A 23,014-nucleotide genomic window follows, 5' to 3' on the forward strand; every position below is an offset into this window, starting at 1 on the left:
AATTAAACACTAGCAAAGAGTTTTACCAAAGAGAGTTTAGGATTGAAACATATTCCCCATGCAGGTGATCTCCTACTAGCCTCCCTCTTTGCCCAACAAGCATCCAAGCCCCATTGGTGATTCAGGTTGTCATGAATACCCAAGGTCTTCTCATGGAAATTCAGTGAAAGAGCTGAAGTGCTCTAAGTGCCTTTTGTATTAGAGCAGTGGTTCTCAACCTGTGGGTCGCGACCCCTTTTGGGGTCGAACGACCCTTTCACAGGGGTCGCCTAAGACCATCAGAAAACACATATATAATTACATATTGTTTTGTGTTAATCACTATGCTTTAATTATGTTCAATTTGTAACAATGAAATTGGGGGTCACCACAACATGAAGCACTGTATTAAAGGGCCGTGGCATTAGGTTGAGAGCCACTGTATTAGAGTGTTAAGAGGAGAGGAGGGAAAAGACACAGATCCACTCCCTGCTGCTATTTAGAAAGGCTTTCTACATCATTCAGAATCATTGCTATGGTTTACATTCAAGTAAATTTGTATTGGAAGCCTGGCATTACCCAACTATGACTGGGACTTAAAGGGGAGAGGTAACTGAACTGCCTGCTTGCATTATAATCCCCCAGCCTCAACAATGCTGCCAAAACAGGGCTCTGTGGATTGTGTTCATCAACTATCACGAGACATGCACTCAATTGTAAACAGTGTTCCAAGCTACCCTTCTCTTGTAGGCAAATATCTCTAAAGCCAAAAGGATTTAGATTCCACATGTGAATTTGCATAAAATGAGGGGGGGTGGGAATTATACCTTTACTTTTCTTCCTGTTGAAACAATTGTGATCCAGGGGACGTGTACTAGGATGTAAGGTAAGCTGCTGTTACAGTTCAGGATAAACTTTCATTTCTCTTTTAGGTAATATTATTGGGTGAGTGTTTTAAGGGAAGTGGTCTGGATACTGGGGCTCAGGTTCCTTCTGTCTTGCTGCTTTGAAGTTTCCTACAGGCTTTTGTCCCTGGACCAGCACAGCAGCATCACCTGGCAAGTTCTCAAGTTTCACCCCAGACTTACTAAATGAAACACCTGGGAGTGGTACCCCAGAAAGTATTTTTTAGTAGGCTTAAATTTTCATAACCTTGGCTTAAGCAGTGGTTTCTTCAATATAACACAAAAAAACAAAAGCAAGAAAATAAAAAATAAATAAATTGGAGTATATCAAAATTAAAAACTTTTTTGCTGTGAAGGGCACCATCAAGAAAGTGGGGGGAAAAAACCCACATAATGGGACAGAATATTTGCAAATCATATATCTGATAAGGGACTTGTATCTAGATTGAAGAACTCTCACAATTCAACATTAAAAAGACAAACGGACCAATTTAAAAATGAGCCAAGGATGTGAATAGCCACTTCTCCAAAGAAGATATACAAATGGACAATAAGCATATGAAAAGATGTTCAACATCATTAGCCATCAGGAAAATGCAAATCAAAACTACAGAGAGTTAACAACACTTTATTCCCAGTAGAATGGCTCTAATCAAAAAGACTGTTAATAAGAAGTATGGGACAGGATGTAGAGAAATCAGAACCTTCATATACTGCTGATGGGAATGTAGAATGTCACAGCCACTTTGGATTGTCTCAAAAGGTTAAACATAGAGTTACTTTAAGACCCAGCAATTTCACTCAACAATTTCCCATATGTCCATGCAAAAACTTGTACACAAATGTTCAAATCAGCATCATTCATAATGGCCAAAAAGTAGAAACAACCCAAACATTCAACTGATGAATGGATAAATAAAATGTGCTATATCCTTACAATGGAATATGATTTGTCTGTAAGAAGGAATAGAGTACTAAAAGACACTACAACATGAATGAACCTTGAAAATAGTATGCTAAGTGAAAGAAGCCAGCCACAGATGACCACATATTACATGATTCCATTTATATAAATGTCCAGAACAGATAGAAAGTAGATCTGTGGTTGTCTAGGTGTAGTCATCGCAGACAAAGGGAGTGACTACTAATGCGATTGGGTGGGGAGGAGAGAGCTGATGAAAAAGTTCTAAAATTGATTGAGGTAATGATTACACAACTCTGTAAATTTACTAAAAACCACTAATCCAGGGGTCCTCAAACTTTTTAAACAGGGGGCCAGTTCACTGTCCCTCAGATCGTTGGAGGGCCGGACTATAGTTTTTTAAAAAAACTATGAACAAATTCCTATGCACACTGCACATATCTTATTTTAAAGTAAAAAAACAAAACGGGAGCAAATACAATATTTGTATTTGCATGTGGCCCGCGGGCCGTAGTTTGAGGACCCCTGCACTAATCCTTTGAATTACATCCTTTTGATGGTATGATATCTGAATTATATTTCAATAAAGCTAGTATTTTAAAAAAGTAAGTGGGAGTTGAATGCCTGACAATGAGAAAATTATTTTTAAACAGCTTTATTTGGCTATACTTTATTACATGTCATAAAATTTATTCTTTTGAATGTACAAAGCAGTGAATTTTAATAAATTTATGGAACTATACAACCATCACTACAATTCAGTTTTAAACATTTTCTTCACTCCAAAACAATTCCTTATGTCCATTGCAGTTTATACCAGTTGCCACCCTCAGCCTTAGGCAACCAGTGGTCTATTTTTTGTCTCACTTGATATATTAAATAGATAAATTAAATCAATCAATATATGGTCTTTTGAATTGGGCCTTTTTACTTAGCATTACATTCTAGGGTTCAACCCTGTTCTGTTATAGCTCATAATGGCGTTCTGTTTCTTTATATAGCTGAAGAGTATTCTTCTTGTATGTGTACCAGATATAGCTAAAGATATAGAGGTACATCTATAATAATAAAAGTGTAATATGCTAATTAGACTGGACAACCTTCCGGATGAAGCCGGGGCTGTGAGGGAAGGCTGGGTCCCTGGTGCCTGCTGGCGGTGGGAGGTAAGCCCAGGTCCTGAGTGCCAGAGCAAAGCCGGTGCCGGCAGTCGGGGGAAGGAAGGCCTACTCTTGCATGAATTTCATGCATCAGGCCTCTAGAATACACATAAATGTGTATAAATGTTTGTATATGTATGATTATGTGTATCTACACTAATAAAAGAGAAAGATGCAAATTAATCATCACTCAGCTACACCCTCAAGCTATGCCCGCCAACCAATCAGGAGCCAGTATGCAAATTAACCCAACTAAGATGATGGCGGCCATGGAGCTGGAGCAAGCAGGAGGCTTGGGTTGCCCCGGCGATAGAGGAAGCCAAGCTTCCCGCCTGCCCTGGCCTGTCCTGGGCTCCACTCAAGGCTACAAAGTTTCAATTATAGAAGATAAATAAATCCCAGATACCTGCTTCCAGCCTCCCTGGCCTCCGCTCAAGGAGGGGCTGGGAGCCTGCATTGCCAGCCTGAAGGGGGTGTGGCCAGCCTGAAAACAGCCCTCAGCCCCTCACCCAGGCTGGCCAGGCACCCTAGTGGGGACCCTCACCCTGAAGGGGATGGGACCAGCCTGAAAACAGCCCTCAGCCCCTCACCCAGGCTGGCCAGGCAACCCAGCGGGACCCCCACTCTGATCCGGGACACCCTTCAGGGCAAACCAGCCTGCTTCCATCTGTGCACCAGGCCTCTCTATCCTATATAATAAAAGGGTAATATGAAAATTGACCCTAACAGCAGAAAGACTGGGAATGACTGGTCACTATGACACACACTGACCACCAGGGGGCAAATGCTCAATGCAGGAGCTGCCCCCTGGTGGTCAATGCACTCCCACAGGGGGAGCTCTGCTCAGCCACAAGCCAGGCTGATGGCTGCCAGCACAGCAGTGGTGGCGGGAGCCTCTCCCGCCTACTCATCTGCACTAAGGATGTCCAACTGCAGCTTAGGCCTTCTCTCTGCTGGCAAGTGGACATCCCCCGAGGGGTCCCGGGCTGCCAGAGGGATGTCTGACTGCCAGCTTAGGCATGATTCCCCCAGGGAGCGGGCCTAAGCCAGCAGATGGACATCCCTCGAGGAGTCCCAGACTGCGAGAGGGCGCAGGCCAGGCTGAGGGACCCCCCCAAATGCACAAATTTTTGTGCACCAGGACTCTAGTATATATAGAAGATACATATCCTATATAAGAAAAGCCTAATATGCTAAGTGTCCAGTAGACTGGTTGACTGTTCAACCAATTAAAGCATAATATGCTAATGATATGCTAAGGCTGCTCAACTGCTCGCTATGATGTGCACTGAGCACCAGGGGACAGATGCTCTGACCCGTAGGTTAACTTGCTGCTGGGGTCCGGCCAGTAGAGACTGAGTGAGACAGGCCGAACATGCCCTGGAGCCCTTCCACAGTCCCTCCCCAGCTGTCCAACCTCCCACATCTCTCCCCAGCCCAGATCATGGACTGGTGGGGTCCCTTAGGCTGGCCTGTGGGATTGGGCCAAAACTGGCTCTCCAACATCTCCCAAGGGCTCCCGGATGTGCGAGAGGGCACAGGCCAGGCTGAAGGACCCCACTGGTGCATGAATTCATGCACCAGGCCTCTAGTATTTATATATTTATACATATGTGCATACATATGTAGTTATTTATAGAGACAGAGACCGACATACTTCAAATTCTGTTTAATTCATCAATTGAGGAACAATTTGGATGTTTCTATTTTTTGTTATTATCAGTAATGCTTCAATGGATCTTAGTGTAAAAGTTTTTCAATATATGTTTTCATTTCTCTTGGGTAAATACCTATGAGTGGAATTGTTGAGTCATATATAAATTTGTGTTTAACTTTTTAATACTTCTGTGGTAAAATATACATAACAAAAGTTACTATTTAACCATTTTTAATATACAATTTAGTGGCATTAGTGCATTTAAATTGTTGTGCAACCATCACCATTATCCATCTCCAGAACTTTTACATCATCTCAAATGAAATTCCATAACAATTACTCCCTTTCCTCCCCTTCTTCCAGCCCCTGGTAACCACCATTCTACTTTCTATTTCTATGAATTTAACCATTCTAAGTACCTCATATAAGTGGAGTCATACAACATTTGTCTTTTTTGGTCTGGCTTATTTATTTAACAAAAATGTCTTCAGGTTCATATTGTAGCATGTGTCATAATTTCATTCCTTTTTAAGGTTGAATATTATTATATCACTTAAATCCTGGTACATGAAATGGGTAGGGTCCCTAATCCTGGCCGGCAATCAGGGCTGATCTGTGGGGCAACCGGTGGGGTGATCAGGGCCCCTGCTCGCACCTGCCTTAGCTGGCCTGGTGCTGCCCGCTCGCTAGCCTCACCCTTGGCCCCCACCACCAGTCCGGGCTTGTGGGCTGGGGGCAGCTCCTGCATTGAGTGTCTGCCCCCTGGTGGTCAGTGCACATCATAGTGACTGGTCATTTGGTCAGTCATTCTGCCATTTGGTCAATTTGCATATTAGGATTTTATATAGATAGATAAATAAACACCAGATTTTCTTTATCCTTTCATCTATCAGTGGACATTTGGAGATGTTTAGTTTTAAGAAACTGAAAATTTAGTTTTCCAAAGCAGATACACCATTTTACATTCCATTCAGAAATGTATGAAATTTCATTTTCTCTGCATCCTTGCCTGAAGTTGTTATTGTCTGACTTTTTGGTAGTAGTCATTCTAATGGATATAACGTGGTATGTCATTGTGGTTTTATTTTATTTTTTTAAAATATATTTTTTTGATTTTTTACAGAGAGGAAGGGAGAGGTACAGAGAGCCGGAAACATTGATGAGAGAGAAACATCGATCAGCTGCCTCCTACGCACTCCCCACTGGGGATGTGCCCACAACCAAGGTACATGCCCTTGACTGGAATCGAACCTGGGACCCTTGAGTCCTCAGGCCGATGCTCTATCTGCTGAGCCAAACCGGTTAGGGCTGTCATTGTGGTTTTAATTTGCATTCCCAAAATGACTAATGATTTTGAACAACTTTGATGTGCTCATCCGCCATTCATATGGCTTCTCTAGTAAAATGCAATCAAGTCTTTTGCCTATTTTTTTAGTTGGGTTGGTTGTCTTTACATTGAGGTTTGAGAGTTTTTTGTATCTTCTGGTTGTTTTTTATAGATTTATGATTTTCAAATATTTCCCCGTAGTTTGTGGCCTTTCTCCTCATTTTCTTAGTGGTGCTTTTGCTAGCATGGAAGTTTTAATTTTGATGAAGTCTAATTTAACTTTTTTTGTTTGTTTATAGATCATGCTTTTGGTGTCATATCTATAAACTCTTTAACCCAAAATCACCAAGATTTTCTGCTAGAAGTTTTATAATTTTACCTCTTATGCTTTAGTTTTATAATTTTTAGGTCTATTATCCAGTTTGAATCAAATGTTTTGTGTATGATGTGGTAAGGTAAGGAATTAAATTTACCTTTTGAATGTGGATTGGGTGGATATCTCATTGCCCCTGTACAGTTTGCTGAAAATGTATCCATCCACTTCAAATTGCCTGAGCACCTTTGTCAAAAGTCAAGTGACCATAAATGTAAGCATTTATTTCAGAGCCTTCAGTTTTATTCCATCTGTGTACCAGCCCCTGGTAACCACCATTCTACTTTCTATTTCTATGAATTTATAGTAGTAAATATTAAAGTCAGGTAGAGTGAGTCCTCCGATTTTGTACTTTTCAAAATTATTTTTGGTTCTTCGGGGTTCTTTTCATTCCTATATAAATTTTAGAGTAAAATTTTCAATTTCTGCAGAAAAGCCTGCAGAGATTTTGATATATATTGCATTTAATCTACAGATAAGTTTTGGGAGGACTTATATCTTAATAATAATGAATCATCCAATCCATAAACATAGAATGTCTCTCCATTAATTCTTCTTCAATTTCTTTCAGGAAGATATTATAGTTTTCAGTGTGTAAGTCTTACTCTTCTTTTTAAAACTTTATTCTGAAGTATTTTTGATGCCAATACAAATGGAATTGTTTTTTTAAATTTCATTTCAGGTTGTTCATTGCTGGCATTTGTAAACACTAATATATAGAAACTGAGTTTTTTGAAGATCAATCATGGATTCTGTGACTTAATGAAAATTTTTTATTAGTTCTAATGTGGGAGTTTCTGGCATGGGTACTTTATAATTTTCTACATGCAGGATCATATCATAGGTGAATAGAGATTTTATTTTTTTCTTTCCAATATAGATATAGGTTTTCTTTCTTTCTTTCTTTCTTTCTTTCTTTCTTTCTTTCTTTCTTTCTTTCTTTCTTTCTTCTTTCTTTCTTTCTTTCCTTTTTCCTTTCTTTCTCTCAATTGTGATGGCTAGAACATCCACTATAATATTTAATAAAAGTGACGAGAACAGACATCCTTGTTTTGTTCCTAATCTTAGTAGGAAACATTGTCTTTGACCATTAAGTGTGATGTTAGCTATGGGGTTTGTGTAGATGCCCTATTATCAAGCTGAGGAAGTTTTCTTCTATTCCTGGTTTGTTGAGAGGTTTTTGTTTTGTTTGTGTGTGTTTTTTATCTTGAAAGAATGTTAGATTATGTCAAATTTTTTCATTGTCATTTGAGGTGACCATGTGGTTTTGTCCTATATTAATATAGTTTATTACATTAACTGATTAAGAATGGACTATTAAAATATCTGTTATTTTTTTCAAACCTCAACTGTTTTATGTTCTTAAGTAAGCAATGATATATCAGTCTTTTCAAATGTTTCTTTTTGGAATGGCTTATAGAAAATGGCACCCTTTGTCCCAAAATATTTTAAGAATATGGCCCATGAAGTTTCTTAAAATAAGATAATAGACCTAGTAGGTCAAAACAATTTGAAAAATAAATGTAGCCCAACAGAAAGCCTTAAGACTTTTCAAGTTCTCAAAATTGCCACTATAGGCCACTCTACTATAGGCCACAGGTCACGGAGGATGGCTGTTCAAGGGTAACACTTGCTGATACTTCTGGGTTGTCTGAGGTATGGCCATCATCACTGGTTGTCATGCATCATTTCTTGTAGGTAAATAGTATTCATGTGATAGGCCGCCATCCACCCTGGATGCCTCTGAGCATCCCAGTAATAGGACTGAGAAGCAGCAGACTAGTACTCGTGCCAGGCCTTGTAGTTGGCTCTCCAGTACTCCTCGTAATCCAGATAGGTACCAGAAAAATCCGCCTGGTACCTATCAGGATTTCCCTATGGCGGTCATACCACTCATCTTCCTGGACTCTGTCTGAGACTTATAGGTGCAGCGCCAAGAGGGTTTCTGCGTCTCTGCTTAGCTCTATGGTTAGTCCCCTCTTTATGCCTTGCCTTGGTCTGGGTTTCTAACTGTTATTATTGAATTGTCTATTTCTCCCTTAATTCTGTCCATTTTTGCTTCACACGTTTTGAGTTCGGTTGTTGGGTGCTTATGTTTATAATAGGTATATTTTCCTGATAAATTGAGTCTTGTATAGTTAAAAAGTGTGTCTCTTTTTTCTCTATGAATATTTTTTTCTTAAAGAATGACTTTTAGAGTGACTCCAAATGTTTTATATGCAGATTATTGTTACTGTTTGGGTGGTAGATCTTCTTTAGTCCTTCTTACTCCCAATCTGTTCGTGTCTGTGAATCTACACAGTGTGTCTTGTAGATAGCATACATTGGATTTTTTTTAATGTAGTTTGACAATTTTTTCCCTTTATTAGTGTGTGTAATCTATTTATAGATAATGTAATTATTCAGAGGGTTGGATTTATGTCTGTTATTTGCTATGTGATTTTGGTCTCAGGTCTTTTTTCGTCCTCTGTTCCTTCTTTAATGCCTTCCTTTGTAGTAAATATTTTCTAGTGTATCATTTTCATTCCTTTGTTGAGTTTTTGACTATTTTTTTTAGTTATATTCTTTGTGGTTGCTCTAGGGAACTCAGTGTGTATTTAACTTGAAACAAATTAATATAAACTTAACAAGTGAAATAAAGCAACTTTGCTCCAATATTGTTCTATTCTCTCTCTGCTCTTTTGTGATAATATTGCTATGCACATCGCCTCTTCATCTATACCAGTGATGGCGAACCTTTTGAGCTCGGCATGTCAGCATTTTGAAAAGCCCTAACTTAACTCTGGTGCCGTGTCACATATAGAAATTTTTTTATATTTGCAACCATAGTAAATCAAGTACAAAGAAGTATATTTTTTATATTTATTTTATATATTTAAATCCCATTTAACAAAGAAAAATCAAGCAAAAAAATGAGTTCGCGTGTCACCTCTAACACGCATGTCATAGGTTCCCCATCACTGATCTATACTAATAAAAGGGTAATATGCTAATTAGACCCAGAGACCTTCCAGACATCCTTCTGGACAAAGCCATGGTGGTGGGGCCAAGGCAGAGGCAGTTAGGGGCAATCAGGCCAACAGGGGAGGGCAGTTGGGGATGATCAGGCCAGCAGGGGGTTGCAGTTGGGAGCAAGCAGGCTGGCAGGGGGTGGCAGTTGGGGGTGAGCAGGCTGTTGGGGGTGGCAGTTGGGGGCAATCAGGCTGGCAGGGGGGCAGTTGTGGGCGAGCAGGCTGGCAGGGGGTGGCAGTTGGGGGCAATCAGGCCAGCAAGTGGGGGGGGGGGGAGTTGGGGGCAATTGGGCAGGCAGGGGGGCGCAGTTGTGGATGAACATGCAGGCAGAGGGGGGCAGTTGTGGGCGAGCAGGCTGGTGTTGGGGGGTGGCAGTTGGGGGCGAGCAGGCCGGCAGGCAGAGTGGTTAGGGGCAAGCAGGCTGGCAGGCAGGTGAGCAGTTAGGAGCCAGCAGTCTCAGATTGGGAGAGGGATGTCCGACTGCCAGTTTAGGCCTGATCGCACAGGGATCGGGCCTAAACCGGCAGTCAGACATCCCTCGAGAGGTCCCATATTGGTGAGGGTGCAGGCCAGGCTGAAGGATACCCCCACCCCGTGCATGATTTTTGTGCACTGGGCCTCTAGTGTGTGTTACAAGCCCAGCAGTACAGTTTTATAATTATTGTCTTATGCATTCGTTTTTTTTAATCAGTTATAAGAATAAAAGAGAAATATACCTATACGCATTTCTATATTTATACTATATTTTATACTTACCTGCATAATTACCTTTACCAGTGCTCTCTCTTTCTTCATTTGATTCTAGTTACTGTCTGGTATCATTTTCTTTCAGCCTGAAGGACTTCCCTTAGTATTTCTTCTTCTTTTATAATGATTTCAGAGAGGAAGGAAAAGGGAGAGAGAGATAGAAACATCAATGATGAGAGAAAATTATTGATTGGCTGCCTCTTGCATGCCCCCTACTTGGGGTCAAGCCCAAAACCCGGGCATGTGCCCTGACTGGGAATCAAACCATGACCTCCTGGTTCTTAGGTTGATGCTCAGCCACTGAGCCACACCAGCCAGGCTTCCCTTCGTATTTCTTACATGACATACCTGCTACCCATGTGGATTGGATAACACACTAAAGTTCAGGTAGTTTTAAGTTTGTCTAAGGTTTTACTTTCTGCTTGTACAGAGAAGGCTGATGTTTAGTCACAGACGAATAGAGAGCTAGGTCCCTCTCTGGTCTTTCCTGAGCATGTGGGTGGCCTTACACACAGTCTGCCCTGACCTGTTAGAATTTCTTTTCTGTAAAATGGGGAAGGCAAGGGAATAGCTTCAGGCTGAAACACCATAGACTCCCCCTGTTCTTACAAGGTTCATAGTTTTAGATACATGCTTGTCAATTTGTGGTATGTCTTTGGTCAATTTCCAGAGTTCTAAAGGGTTATTTTGGATTATTTTTTCCAATTTATCATTATTGTGAGAGAGAAGATTTGCTGAACTCCTCACTCAGCTATTCTGAAAGTTCCACCCTCAGTGGGGGAAACGCTTGATTCTCTCAGCTACAGGATGTTTTAGAAGAACAGAGGACTAATGAAAAATAAAGCAATGTGGCAGGGGTAGAGCTACAAAAGCCATAGTACTTGAATGTTGCAAGAGCTGGCGAGTGAAAGATAAAAACACAAATTGGAACTACATTCTCCCCTCCCATCTCTTTTGAGAAGCCAGCAGTATATGCTGTATACAAATGCAAACCAGAGGGGGGGTGGCCACCTGGGAGGGCACATTAAACTTAAATGAATAGGGAAGAAATGAGGAAGAACAATGAAGAAGAAAAGGTTGAAGTTTGCTGGTGCTGCCTCATCAGCCCCTGTCCAGTTTCTGGGGGCTGTCCAACAGGACAGATGAGCAATGCGAGCGATGAGGGTGTCTCAGCAGTCCTGCTGAAGAGGCAATAACTGCTCCCCTGACCGCTGAGCTTACACTTAGGAGGGAAACAATATATAAATGCGTTGTGGCAATGCTGTGGCAGATATTCAAAATCACCTGAGGTCTTACTTGAATTTAACAAAAGAAATCCTTAGCAAAGAGTGAGGATGTAGTGAGACAGTGGCTGTAGAGCAGCGGTTCTCAACCTGTGGGTAGCGACCCCTTTGGGGGTCAAACGACCCTTTCACAGGGGTCGCCTAAGACCATTGGAAAACACATATATAATTACATATTGTTTTTGTGATTAATCACTATGCTTTAATTATGTTCAATTTGTAACAATGAAAATACATCCTGCATATCAGATATTTACATTACAATTCATAACAGTAGCAAAATTACAGTTATGAAGTAGCAACGAAAATAATTTTATGGTTGGGGGTCACCACAACATGAGGAACTGTATTAAAGGGTCGCGACATTAGGAAGGTTGAGAACCACTGCTGTAGAGTCAGAAAACATTGGGATAAGAGAGTTGCCAATTGTAGTTAGTTCCGAATTGAGATATCATCTTGTCCCTGTCTCCCCCGCCCCCATCCCCCGGTCTCCTTCCCAGGATTCCAGAGTAGAATGTGAGCACCATTAAGCCATTCAGAGGTCACGTCTATTTTCACCACTGGCCCCCAGTGCCAGGCACATGCTGTGTGTTCTGTTTTGAAGCAAGGGAGGGATCTGCCTCAGTCCAGGGGAGGACGGTTGTAGTGATCTTTTCTCAAGGAGCAAGATGAAGTGATCAGCAGTGAAAACCCACAAAACAAAAAGTTAGACCCAGAAGGGCCCTGCCTAGCATAGAGTGCACCTGTCCTATTTTCCAGATGTGAAACTGAAGGACAAGCGGCCAGGAGGCACTCAAGCATGACACGGTTAATGGCAGTGACTATAACCAGGCTTTTCCAACCCTCTGTGTAGTGCCCTTTAAAGCTAAAAAAACAAAATAGCCAAAAACCTCTCCTTTCCATCTTTCCTTAGCACTTGAAGAAACACTACTGACTTAACTGGCATTAGAGTCTTTAGTAAACTCAAAGTGTTATATATATATATACATATATATATGGAGAGAGAGAGAGCACAAAAATATTAAGGAAAATGTATTCATCCCTTAACTGAATCTAGACTTGGGAAGTCATATCTGATTGGGTTTTGTAATCCCAAACCTTCACCTCATGACCTCATGATATTCTCTTCCCCACAGTTTTTGCATGCAATACTACCCCAGATAATTGTTTGTAACCACTTCCTGAGCACCCACAGTGGGCCAGAGCATGCAGTAGTGAGAGTGCCTCTCTGTGCAGTCCACTGGTGTTCTGCCTTCACTGTATGTACCTGGCATTTTTTACATGAATTTGGAATTGTTGTCACCTTATAACCTGAGTATTTTCCAGGCTTGTTCAGTCTTTGCTTCAGGCCTAGAGAACAATCTTTTCTTCTCACGTGTCCAGATTAATGTATAACCAGATACACTGTAAATGCAAAGAGAACTCATGAGAAGTTGACCCAATGTACAGACCTGCCGTTATTTACACATGCAATCCGTTCTTAGTCCCTCGGGGCCAATGTTGCAGTTCCCTGGGGCTGGGTCCATTTCCCCAAAGTCTCCATATCCTTTAGTCTCAGAAGGACTCACCAATATACCCCTCAAGGGGAGGGGAAGATGAGGGCTCATTTCACCATTTGTGGAGGTTTGTGATCTCTCTGTGTTGACAAGATTAATTACAAGTCTTTTTGAAAAGTATGACCAACAGTGTCTGTGAGACAGACACATCCAGGAGAAGGAGAATACAACGCAGAAAGGGAGATGGTGGGGGCACCAAGGAGGGGGCATTGAGGCAGAGAGGAAGGATGTGGAGAAATGGGGGGATGCTGAGAAAGAGAGGAGGGAGGAGATACAGAGGGAGGGCACACAGAGGAAGTCAGGGGAGAAAGAGATACAGATCGAAGGAGAAATCAGCAAATGCGTGGGGAAACAGGTGAGCGCATGCATGCCCACAGAAACTTTAAATGAAAAGCGCACCAATATCAAGAAGACACATGGAGAGAGACAGAGTGAAGACAAAGATCTGGTGGAGAGGGAGTCCAGTGATGGAAACCCTCCCAGCCTTGTTTCCCCTCTTCCAAGAAGAACGTGCAATAGTGAAAAAGAACCATGGGTTAAAAAGCTTATTATTTTTTAAAGGTGTTTTTATTTTAAAAGGAAAAAGTATGGCAGACAGCCAGGGGCCATTTTCATTTATAACGTGGCTTTAAAATGGAATCAGAACATTCTCTTCTGTTACTCCGTTAGTTGGCAAATGTCAGTTTGCTGCCGTGCATGCAGTGACTACCTTAGGAGACAGTGCCCTGTGCCAGAGGGGAGGGGGAGGTGGCAGGTGGGAACCAGAACCTGGTGGTTGCTCCCCAGGGTCCAGTGCCTGAGCCGTGTCCACGCTGGGTTTTTTAGTGGAAACAATCGCACAGCTGCCCCCGTGACGCTGCCGATAGAAGAGGTCCTGCAGACCTTACAGGACTTGATCGCCTACTTCCAGCCCCCAGAGGAGGAGATGCAGCATGAAGACAAGCAGAACAAGCTCCGCTCGCTCAAAAACAGACAGAATCTTTTCAAGGAAGAGGTACGTCCAAAAAAATTAAAAGTCAAGATTCTCTTTGTGTCCACAGCTCAGATATCCCTGGGACCGCATTAGCTTTGTCTCCATGCTTACACATGTTTATGAAAGAGACACACAGCACAGAAGAAGAGGACACTGGGAAGGAAGGATTCATGGGCAGCTGACCTTCCCTGTCCACCGCTCCGGCTTATGCCGCAGTAGACATGGTAATGATGTACATTGGCACATTCAAGCCAGGTTATATTTTAAAGTGTCAGTGCACATGTGCATCCAAAGTCCATTTTCAGTAAATCTCAGCTATTAGACCATGGCATTGGCTGCAGTTCCTAAATTTTGGAAGATGTCAGAATTATATAGGAAACCTGTCTGAAAAATACAAATGCCCAGTTTCCATATTAGAAACGACTGAGGAGCTGGTCTGAAAGATACATGATGCTCAGTCTTAGGTGGACCTTGAGCCTCTGAGTCCCTAGAGACAGGGCCTGGATATGAGGGAAACACTAACTTGGGGCTGCAGGGGCCCTGGTCTGGCTCTATCCCTGGCTGTGCATGACCTTAGACAAGTCAGTCACATGCCTTCTCTGAAAATGGACATGGCGATTTGGCACTAACAGGCCAAATCTCTGTGTTGACAAGATTAATTACATACTCCTGCAGCGTCCTGCCTCATTCCTGGGGACAGAGCCTGACCCTTGGGCATTACCAAAGTTAGTGACATGGGGTAGAGCCGCATGCAGCTCAGTAGGTCTAATGGTCTAAGGCTAGCAGACTAGCTCTGGGGACATTAGGCCTTATAGGCCACTGGAACTATAGCTCCTTAAGAACAGATGTTTTTTACCAGGTGGCAGAGTACTATAATTTAGATGGAACAGTAGTTAAAAATACTTTTTGATCTTATTGTCTCTAAATACCACTTTTCTTTTGGGGGGTGGGTGCTGGGGGGGGGGGGGGGCGGAAGCAAGATGACTGGAATTTCTTGAACTTATTTGAGGTTTAAGAGAAAAAAGATGTAGGCCTGGCCGGTGTGGCTCCGTGGTTGAGTGTCTACCCAAGAACCAGGAGGTCATGGTTTGATACTGGTCAGGGCACTTGCCTGGGTTTTGGGCTTGATCCCCAGTAGGGAGTGTGCAGGAGGCAGCCAATTAATGATTCTCTCTCATCATTGATGTTTCTATCACTCTCTCCCTCTCCCTTTCTCTTCTGAAATCAATAAAAAATATATATTAAGAGAAAGAGAGAGAGAGAAAATTAAATAGTATATACAGGGCTCTGAGTGAGTTAGTCATTTTCCAAGCGGGACCAAGCAGGCATTTGTGAGACTCATTTATGCTCCCTCTTCCTCAACTCGCCCTTGGTTTGAGTTAAATGTGTGGGGCAGCCCTGTCAGAAGAGACTGCTGACTCACTCCCCAAATGGATGCTATTTAGGTCTCCAAGGCATAGAAATGAATATTTTGTTTTTAGGAGGAAAAAAAAAAACAAACCCAAGCTGGCAGCATATGAAGGCCCATTTGCATATTAATATTAATAGCCTTAAAACTGCATGTTATGGGAGGAGAAAGAACAGAATGGAAGGGGTCCACTTCCTTAATCAGGAATTTTTGCTTTTCCCCCCACTTGCTGTCACAGGGAATGTTGGCCCTGGTGTTAACGTGCATTGATCGCTTAAATATCTACAACAGCGTAGCACACTTTGCAGGGATCGCAAGAGAGGAGAGTGGCATGGCCTGGAAAGAAATTCTGAACCTCCTGTACAAATTGCTGGGTAAGTGCACACACAGCCCTCTCCCGGGAAGATTTCCAAGGGTGGTCTCCATGGAATTTCCACTGGAAAAACCAAGATTGTCATCTGACTTCATTCCTTGGAAGCCTTTTATTAACCACTTGATTCTAACCCAGCCATTTATTCCATTAACTAGTAGCTTATTGTATTTTCTAAACTAAGAGCAAGAAGTCAACAGCAAGTGAAATAGATGGTGATCAATTTTGCCAGAACTACCTGTGAAACCCTTGGCAGCCACTTAGCATTCTCTGAACCTCAGTTCCTCATCTTTAACATGAGGTGTCTCCAGTTCTACACTTCTGACACCTCTGCTTTAAGGATGGTCACTCCTTAAAACCGGTGACCTTTCACTATTGGCTTATTGATCAGTCACGATTCTTGCTGCTTTGGCCTGTTCCTAATTTCATTTCAGTGGAAAAATAAAGGTGGTAAGGATGTTGCAGCACCCAGACTTTCTTCTCACAACACTGAGTGTGTGGTCATGTTCTGGTGCTTGATACATCCAGTGCTCCCACAGGGGCCCAGACTACCGGGCAGTGGGAGGAGGACAGTGGACAACAGTGCTGGCCTCTGCAAAGAGGTGGCCACCAGTACTTGCTCAGACGTGGTGACAGGCAACATTTTAGGGCTTTTCTCTGCAGTGTCTCTCTCATTAAAGGAAGTCCATAGAAAGTTGAGAGGGAGCCAGAGAGGAGTCCAGAAAAATCAGGTTAGACCCATTCTATATGTCAAGGATCAGGCTGATGCACTGGGATCATGGGCTCCATCGAGCCAGGAGAGGCTAGGAGGCTGTGTCACAGGAACATGGTGGCCAGGCCTATGCACTTCAGGGTTGACAGCTGGGAGGAAACTTGAGGAAAGATGCCCTCCAACTCTTACTGTTTGGCTCCAAATGGTTGAAAACAGGGATACAGCTTGCATTCACAAGAGATGGGCTCTGTAGTCTGTGGAATGAAATGGATAATGAGGGGAAATTAAATATGCTGGGACAGAATTAGCCCAGAATGGAGACTTCCTCCTAGAAACCATGACATTGCTGATACTCGAAGTGGAACAAAGAAAGATGATCTGAGTGACAAAGAGAAAAAAGATGAAGAAGAAACTCCTGCACCTGTCTGTAGAGCCAACTCAATCCTAGAGGGCTGGGGTGGGGCAAGCACCCAGGTGTTAAGATCTTCTGAGATCCTAGCACTTTGAAAATCTTGGTCTGCCTCTCACTTTCCAGTTACCATAGATGGAGGTGTTTCCTTTTGTCATGGAATTGTTTTTAAATGTGGTAAACTGTACATGATATATAACCATCGCTACCATCCATCTCCAGAATCTTTTCATCTTCCCAAACAGAAACTCTGTATCATTAAAACATAACTCCACTTTCTTTCTGGGCCCCACTCCCCAGAAACTACCATTTTACTTTCTGTGTTTAGGATTTTGACTAGTCTAGTTACCTCATATATGCAGTGGAATCATACAGTATTTGTCCTTTTGTGATTGGCTTGTTTTATTAGTATAATGTCTTCCAGGTTCACCCATGTTGTAGTGTGTCAGAATTTCCTTCCTTTTTAAAGGCAGAATAGTATTTTACTGTATGTATAGACCACATTTTATGTATCCATTCATCTGTGGATAGGCAGTTGCTAAGAACATGTATGTGCCAAGTTTGAGTCTCTGTTTTCAATTCTGGTATATACCTAAAAGTGGAATTGCTGGATCATATGGAATTCTATATTTACCTTTTTGAGGACCAGACAAACTTTCCCACAGTGGCTATACTGTTTTATATCCCCACCAGCAATGTCTGAGCGATCCAGCTCATTGGCATCCTCGCCAGCATTTGGTGTTGTCACTATTTTTATTTTAGCTATTCTGATAGGTGTGTGGTGATACCTCATTGTGGTTTTAATTTGCAATTTCCTATGGCTGATGATGGTGAACTTCTTTTCATGTGCTTACTTACCCTCTATGTATTTCCTTCAATTGGGTATTTTTTTACTGTTGAATTTTGCAAGTTCTTTACATATTTTGGATACTAGGCCTTTGTCCTACATAGTCAAGTGCTGCATAACTACATTTCGGTCAATGATGGACGGCATATACAACAGTGATCCCATAAGACTGTAATGGGGCTGAAAAATCCCTAATGCCTGATGATGTCGTAACTGTAATCACTTCGTAGTACTCATGTTTTTGTGGTGATGCTCGTGTAAACAAGACTACTGTGCTTGTTCTATAAGAGTATATAACATACAATCATGTGTATGTGATACTTGATAATGATAATTGACTATGTACTTATCATACTATACTGTTTATTATTGTTTTAGAGTGTATTCTTTCTACTTATTAAATAAAAAATTTTCTGTAAAACAAAAATGTATCAGGCTGATTGGACTGCCATGGTGCTGTGTGACCTTGTAAAGTCTCTTCCAACTCTAATATTTTGTAATGGTACAGCTCAAACTCAGTAATAATTATCACAACATAGTAGCTAATATTTATTGGGCTCTGTGTGCCAGGTACTGGAATGTCTCTGTTTGATCCTCAGAGCAACACTTTGAGGTGTAGATACTACTATTATCCCCTTTTTATTGATCAAGAAACTGGTGCTCAGAAACACACAAGGTCATACATGTTGCAAGTGGTGGAACTGTGGCTTGAGCCTGGGCAGACTGCCTCCCTGAGCTTAAGCTGACCTGAAAAGAAGGTTAGAAGCTCAGAACTAATTCTGGCCTCCACTAACTGCAGATATAAAGCAGAGGTCCTGAGGCAGACTTTTCCTTATCCAAATACCTTACAAGCATCTGTGAAAGCCCAGTCTTTGAAAATCAACAGCATCAAAATCAAGCTTCTAGGGGCCAGTCAGTTTACATGGACTTGTTCCAGAGTTACATCTGCAGTTGGCTTATAGAAGGAAGATTATTTCCTGCTCTAGATTTGGTGAAAATCTAATGACAGCATATTTCTCCCTCCCTTAGCAATAGCATCTATCATTGCTTCTCAAACATGAGCAGGCATCACAATAGGGTGGAGGGCTGGTTAAAGCACAGATGCTGGGCCCCATCCCCAGAGTTTCTGATTCAGTGGATCTGGGACAAAGAGAATTTGCATTTCTAACAAGTTCTCAGGTGACACTGACTTTCTGATCCAAGAGACCACACTTTGGGAACCATTGTCATTGTCCTATATTCATGTGTTCTATATATTTTAGAGTTTCATGTTTAATTATTACTTACCTAGTAGTTTTGCCAACCTATCCAGCTGTGTTCATTTGGGTGCCTTCTTTTAGCACTGAAAAATATTAAATATCTAGCTAGGTTTAAGGAAACATTGCAAGGAATTGAGTTCTTAAGCAAATAACCAAGCAGATACTGTTTTTTTTGTTTCTTTGTTTTTGCTTATCATCATATGAAGTAATTTTATTGGCCTGTGTCTTTATTACCTCTTTCTCCTACTTCATGAATGCAGGAACTCTGCTGTTGTGTTCCCATTGCTCTAGTCCCAGCAACTAGACAGGTGCCTGGTACATAGCAGATTCTCTGGAAGTATTGGCGTGAATGCTAGATTTATACTCTTCTAAATATAGAAACTGAATTGTATCAAAGGGCTAGGGAGTAGAAGATCATCATTCAGTTCCTTTTAGTTGCTAAGTCGCTGAAATATATTTAACAGCTTCCCAAGTTCTTATGTCCATCATTGTGTCCTTTAACCAAACATTTCCTTGTTTGCAGCTGCCCTCATCCGTGGAAACAGAAACAATTGTGCTCAATTCTCCAATAACCTTGATTGGCTCATCAGCAAATTAGACAGACTAGAATCTTCCTCAGGTAAGACTTGACACCAATGGAGAGAGTGGCCTTTTTTTTTTTCTTTCTGTAAAAAAGAAAACAATGTTAAATCTTTGAACAATGCTTTGTCCACTGGATTGCAATCAAATAATTACTTCAACAACACCAACAAAAAGAGCTAACTCTTCCTGACACCCCTATAACTTTAACAATTCTAACCCGATCCAAAGTCTGTCCTCTTCTGTTTCATGTTTCACTCTGTGTCTTCATCTTCATCCCCCGGATTTTTTCATCGCCCCCACCCCAGCCTCCCGCCAGGGTATGATCTCCTGCTTAGACTCTCACTCTCTCTCTCTCTCTCTCTCTCTCTCTCTCTCTCTCTCTGTTTCTAAATGCTCTCTGGACATGGCCCTCCTAACAATTTTGGATAGAAGCAGGACTGAAAAATGACTGTGGAATAAGAGGAAATGATGATTCTCCCACCCCTGAGTCACCCTTGACTTCATATCTAGAGCCCTCCATGACTCACAGAGAATTTGAGCCAAGAGAGTAGTCACTGTTGTTAAGTGGCCAAGTGACCATGTCATGATGCTCAGCAGTTGGCTTCCTCGGAGATGAGTGAACATGACAGGTGTGGGCCCCTCTCAAGGAAGCTGAAAGGTTTTGATGCTTTTTCAGTGTCTAGAGGAGACAGGAGCTTGAACAAGACAGACCAAGGGAAGGTTCTCCCAAGACCATCCACCTACATGTCTTTCAAACCTGTTTTCTTCAGTATCTCTTCCCATGGGCCACACTGCATTTCAGGGCAATTTATGAAAACCCTGGGTGGAAAAAAACAGAATGACGAGGAATTTTCTCAATAAACCCAAGAAAGATACTGGCCAACTTCTTCCCTTGAGTTATTTTTTTTTAAATCTTTATTGTTGAAAGTATTACAGCAATATGTCGCCCTATTTCCTACATTGACCTTTCTTAGCCCTCCCTCACTCCCTCCCCACTCCAGACCTTGACCACCCTATTGTCTATATCCATGGGGTATGCATATATGCATACAAGTTTTTTGGTTGATCTCTTCTTAACCACCCATCCTCCCACACCTTCCCTTGAATTTTTATCATGGTTTTACCCTTATAGATGCCAGGCTGTTGGGGCACCACTTAGTTTTTCTTAAGCCTCCACTTAACACAAAAAGCTTTCCAGTGTTCCAAGAAAAGGGAGCAAAGCCAAATAGTATTTTTTAGTGAGCTTATAAAATGAAAATAATTTCTGGACTGATTCCTAGATAAACTCTTATTTGAGGAACACTTTAAATATTGTCCATCCCTCTCCTTTGCCCCCTACCCTGTCCCCCCAGGCCTTCACCACATTACTGTCTGTACCCATGGGTTATGCATGTCTGCATAAATAGTCTTTGTCTAAATTATTTGAATGACCTTTAGAATTTATAGTAACCTGGGCATCTGCTTTTCTATTTTTAAATTAAGTATTTCTTAGTTTGATCAAAGTAAGAATTCCAGTTTACAGCTGCTCTTCTATATTTTAACACAGAAGTGTTGTGTCTTTGCCCAGGAAAGGGAAATGGGGTTGGTGCTGAATAAAAGTCAACGCTAATTCCAGACTGGTTGGCCCTCAGAGGTTCCTAAAGTCTACAAGAGATGACTGCATCTTTCTTCTGGCTGGAAATATTTAATAGATTCAGAGAATTGATGATATTCTGTACTCTCAGGACGGTCTTTTCATTCTCAGGTTTCAAAATGATGGCCAGTTTGGTAAGTTATTTAATGTCCAAATGACTTTTGTGGCATTCACATAGGCATCTTGGAAGTGTTGCACTGCATCCTGATTGAAAGCCCAGAAGCCTTAAACCTGATAGCAGAGGGCCACATCAAGTCCATCATCTCCCTGCTGGATAAGCACGGACGGAACCACAAGGTGGGTGATCGACTTTACCTGGCTTTTACCTTCCTGCCGCTTAACATCCATTGTGTGCTATTGAGACTGTGTTGCCTGCTCTCTTTCCTGGCTTTAAAAAAACACAAAACATTGAGAAACAGGTTCTGAAAGGCCCTTCCTTGCCTAGGAGGTACTACCAGCCAGACAATCACAATGGATCTTAGATGATCTCCATTTCCAAGTCTTGCTCATCATCATTAGCCCTTAACACACAGCAGACTGTGAGGCACTTGGCTAGAGTCCGTACAAGGCCAGCTAGGATGCACTCCCACCCTAGGGTCTAGGACAGTGATGGCGAACCTATGACACGCGTGTCAGAGGTGACACGCGAACTCATTTTTTTGGTTGATTTTTCTTTGTTAAATGGCATTTAAATATATAAAATAAATATCAAAAATATAAGTCTTTGTTTTACTATGGTTGCAAATATCAAAAAATTTGTATATGTGACATGGCACCAGAGTTAAATTAGGATTTTTCAAAATGCTGACATGCCGAGCTCAAAAGGTTCGCCATCACTGGTCTAGGAGCTTAACAGTAATAACAGCTAATCCCAGCTGTCTGAAGAAAATATACAAAAATCAGATACAAGTAATGTAGACAGTCTTGTTATTAAATGAAATTGGCTTTACCGTGAGTCATACCAAGTGAAATAAATAAATCCACATGAGCCAGCAAGAGACTAAAGCTGTGGGTCTCACCCTCCGATACAAAACAGCTGTGTGACTTTAGGCCTCAGTTATTTCATCTGTAAAATGAAAGCACTTCACTTACTAAGGTGGAATGCTACATCAATTTTTTTTTTGAAGTCTCTTTACGCCATAACCTCTATTTTTATGGAATTATATGTATAAAGACACAATGATCTTTGAGGAAAGTCTATTAAAATACATTTTACCCTGATGCTTCAGCATATTCCCCTCATGCATGAAGGTTGCTACACTGACTATTTAGGCAGGTACTCCAAGATTGAGGAAGTGTATTTCAAAAGCAGATGGCATGACTGGACATGGGGGACAACAGCTGGGATCCTGCAGAGTGGAGGGAACTCAGCGTGATCACTGGCATTTTTTGTTTGCCATCATTTAGGGGCACTTCACATTTAAGACACACCTGAGGGGGGCAGGAGAATGAGCCTCTGCAGCATTGCTTGGATGATATGTATCACCCTTAGGAAGTAAAAAAGCCAGGGTCCTTAGCATCTGTAAAATTGCTTGGCAAAGACTAGAAAGAAATATGTGGGGTCTGTAATTGCTTTCCCAAATGTGGTAAATCAAAAGCAGGTATGAGGTTCCAACTGCAGTCCAGCTTCTCTGTGTCCCAACATATTTCTTCCCACCTGCAAAATGTAATGAGAATAATTGATAAGTACCTGTGTAACACGTGTTCTGAGCCATGATCTATGCGCAGATGTCAAACGAAGCCTTAGACAGGGAAGCTGTTGTCATGTCATTGTCCCTGGGGCTTCTTTGTGACCACACTGCGTAATGCACTTCATAAAAACCAGTTTGCGAGAGCATCTTTTAGCCAAAAACCACAAAGCATTAATGGATGTCACTTGGCAGCAAGTTGATGACTATTCTGC

General features: G+C 41.8%; 1 protein-coding gene across 1 annotated transcript in view; it reads left to right on the forward strand.

Moving 5' to 3' along the window:
• The window catches only part of RYR3 (ryanodine receptor 3), a 398,822-nt gene that overhangs the window by 103,345 nt on the left and 272,463 nt on the right, over positions 1-23,014 (forward strand). The window contains exons 13-16 of the mRNA XM_070407843.1: positions 13,744-13,912; positions 15,538-15,673; positions 19,420-19,515; positions 21,290-21,408. Of these exons, the coding sequence (XP_070263944.1) occupies positions 13,744-13,912; positions 15,538-15,673; positions 19,420-19,515; positions 21,290-21,408 (520 nt within the window). The remainder of the gene's footprint in view (positions 1-13,743; positions 13,913-15,537; positions 15,674-19,419; positions 19,516-21,289; positions 21,409-23,014) is intronic.

This window comes from Myotis yumanensis, unplaced genomic scaffold (genome assembly GCF_028538775.1).
Source record: "Myotis yumanensis isolate MYYU_CA2020_CCGP unplaced genomic scaffold, mMyoYum1.0.hap1 SCAF_1, whole genome shotgun sequence".
NCBI classification, from domain to species: domain Eukaryota; kingdom Metazoa; phylum Chordata; class Mammalia; order Chiroptera; family Vespertilionidae; genus Myotis; species Myotis yumanensis.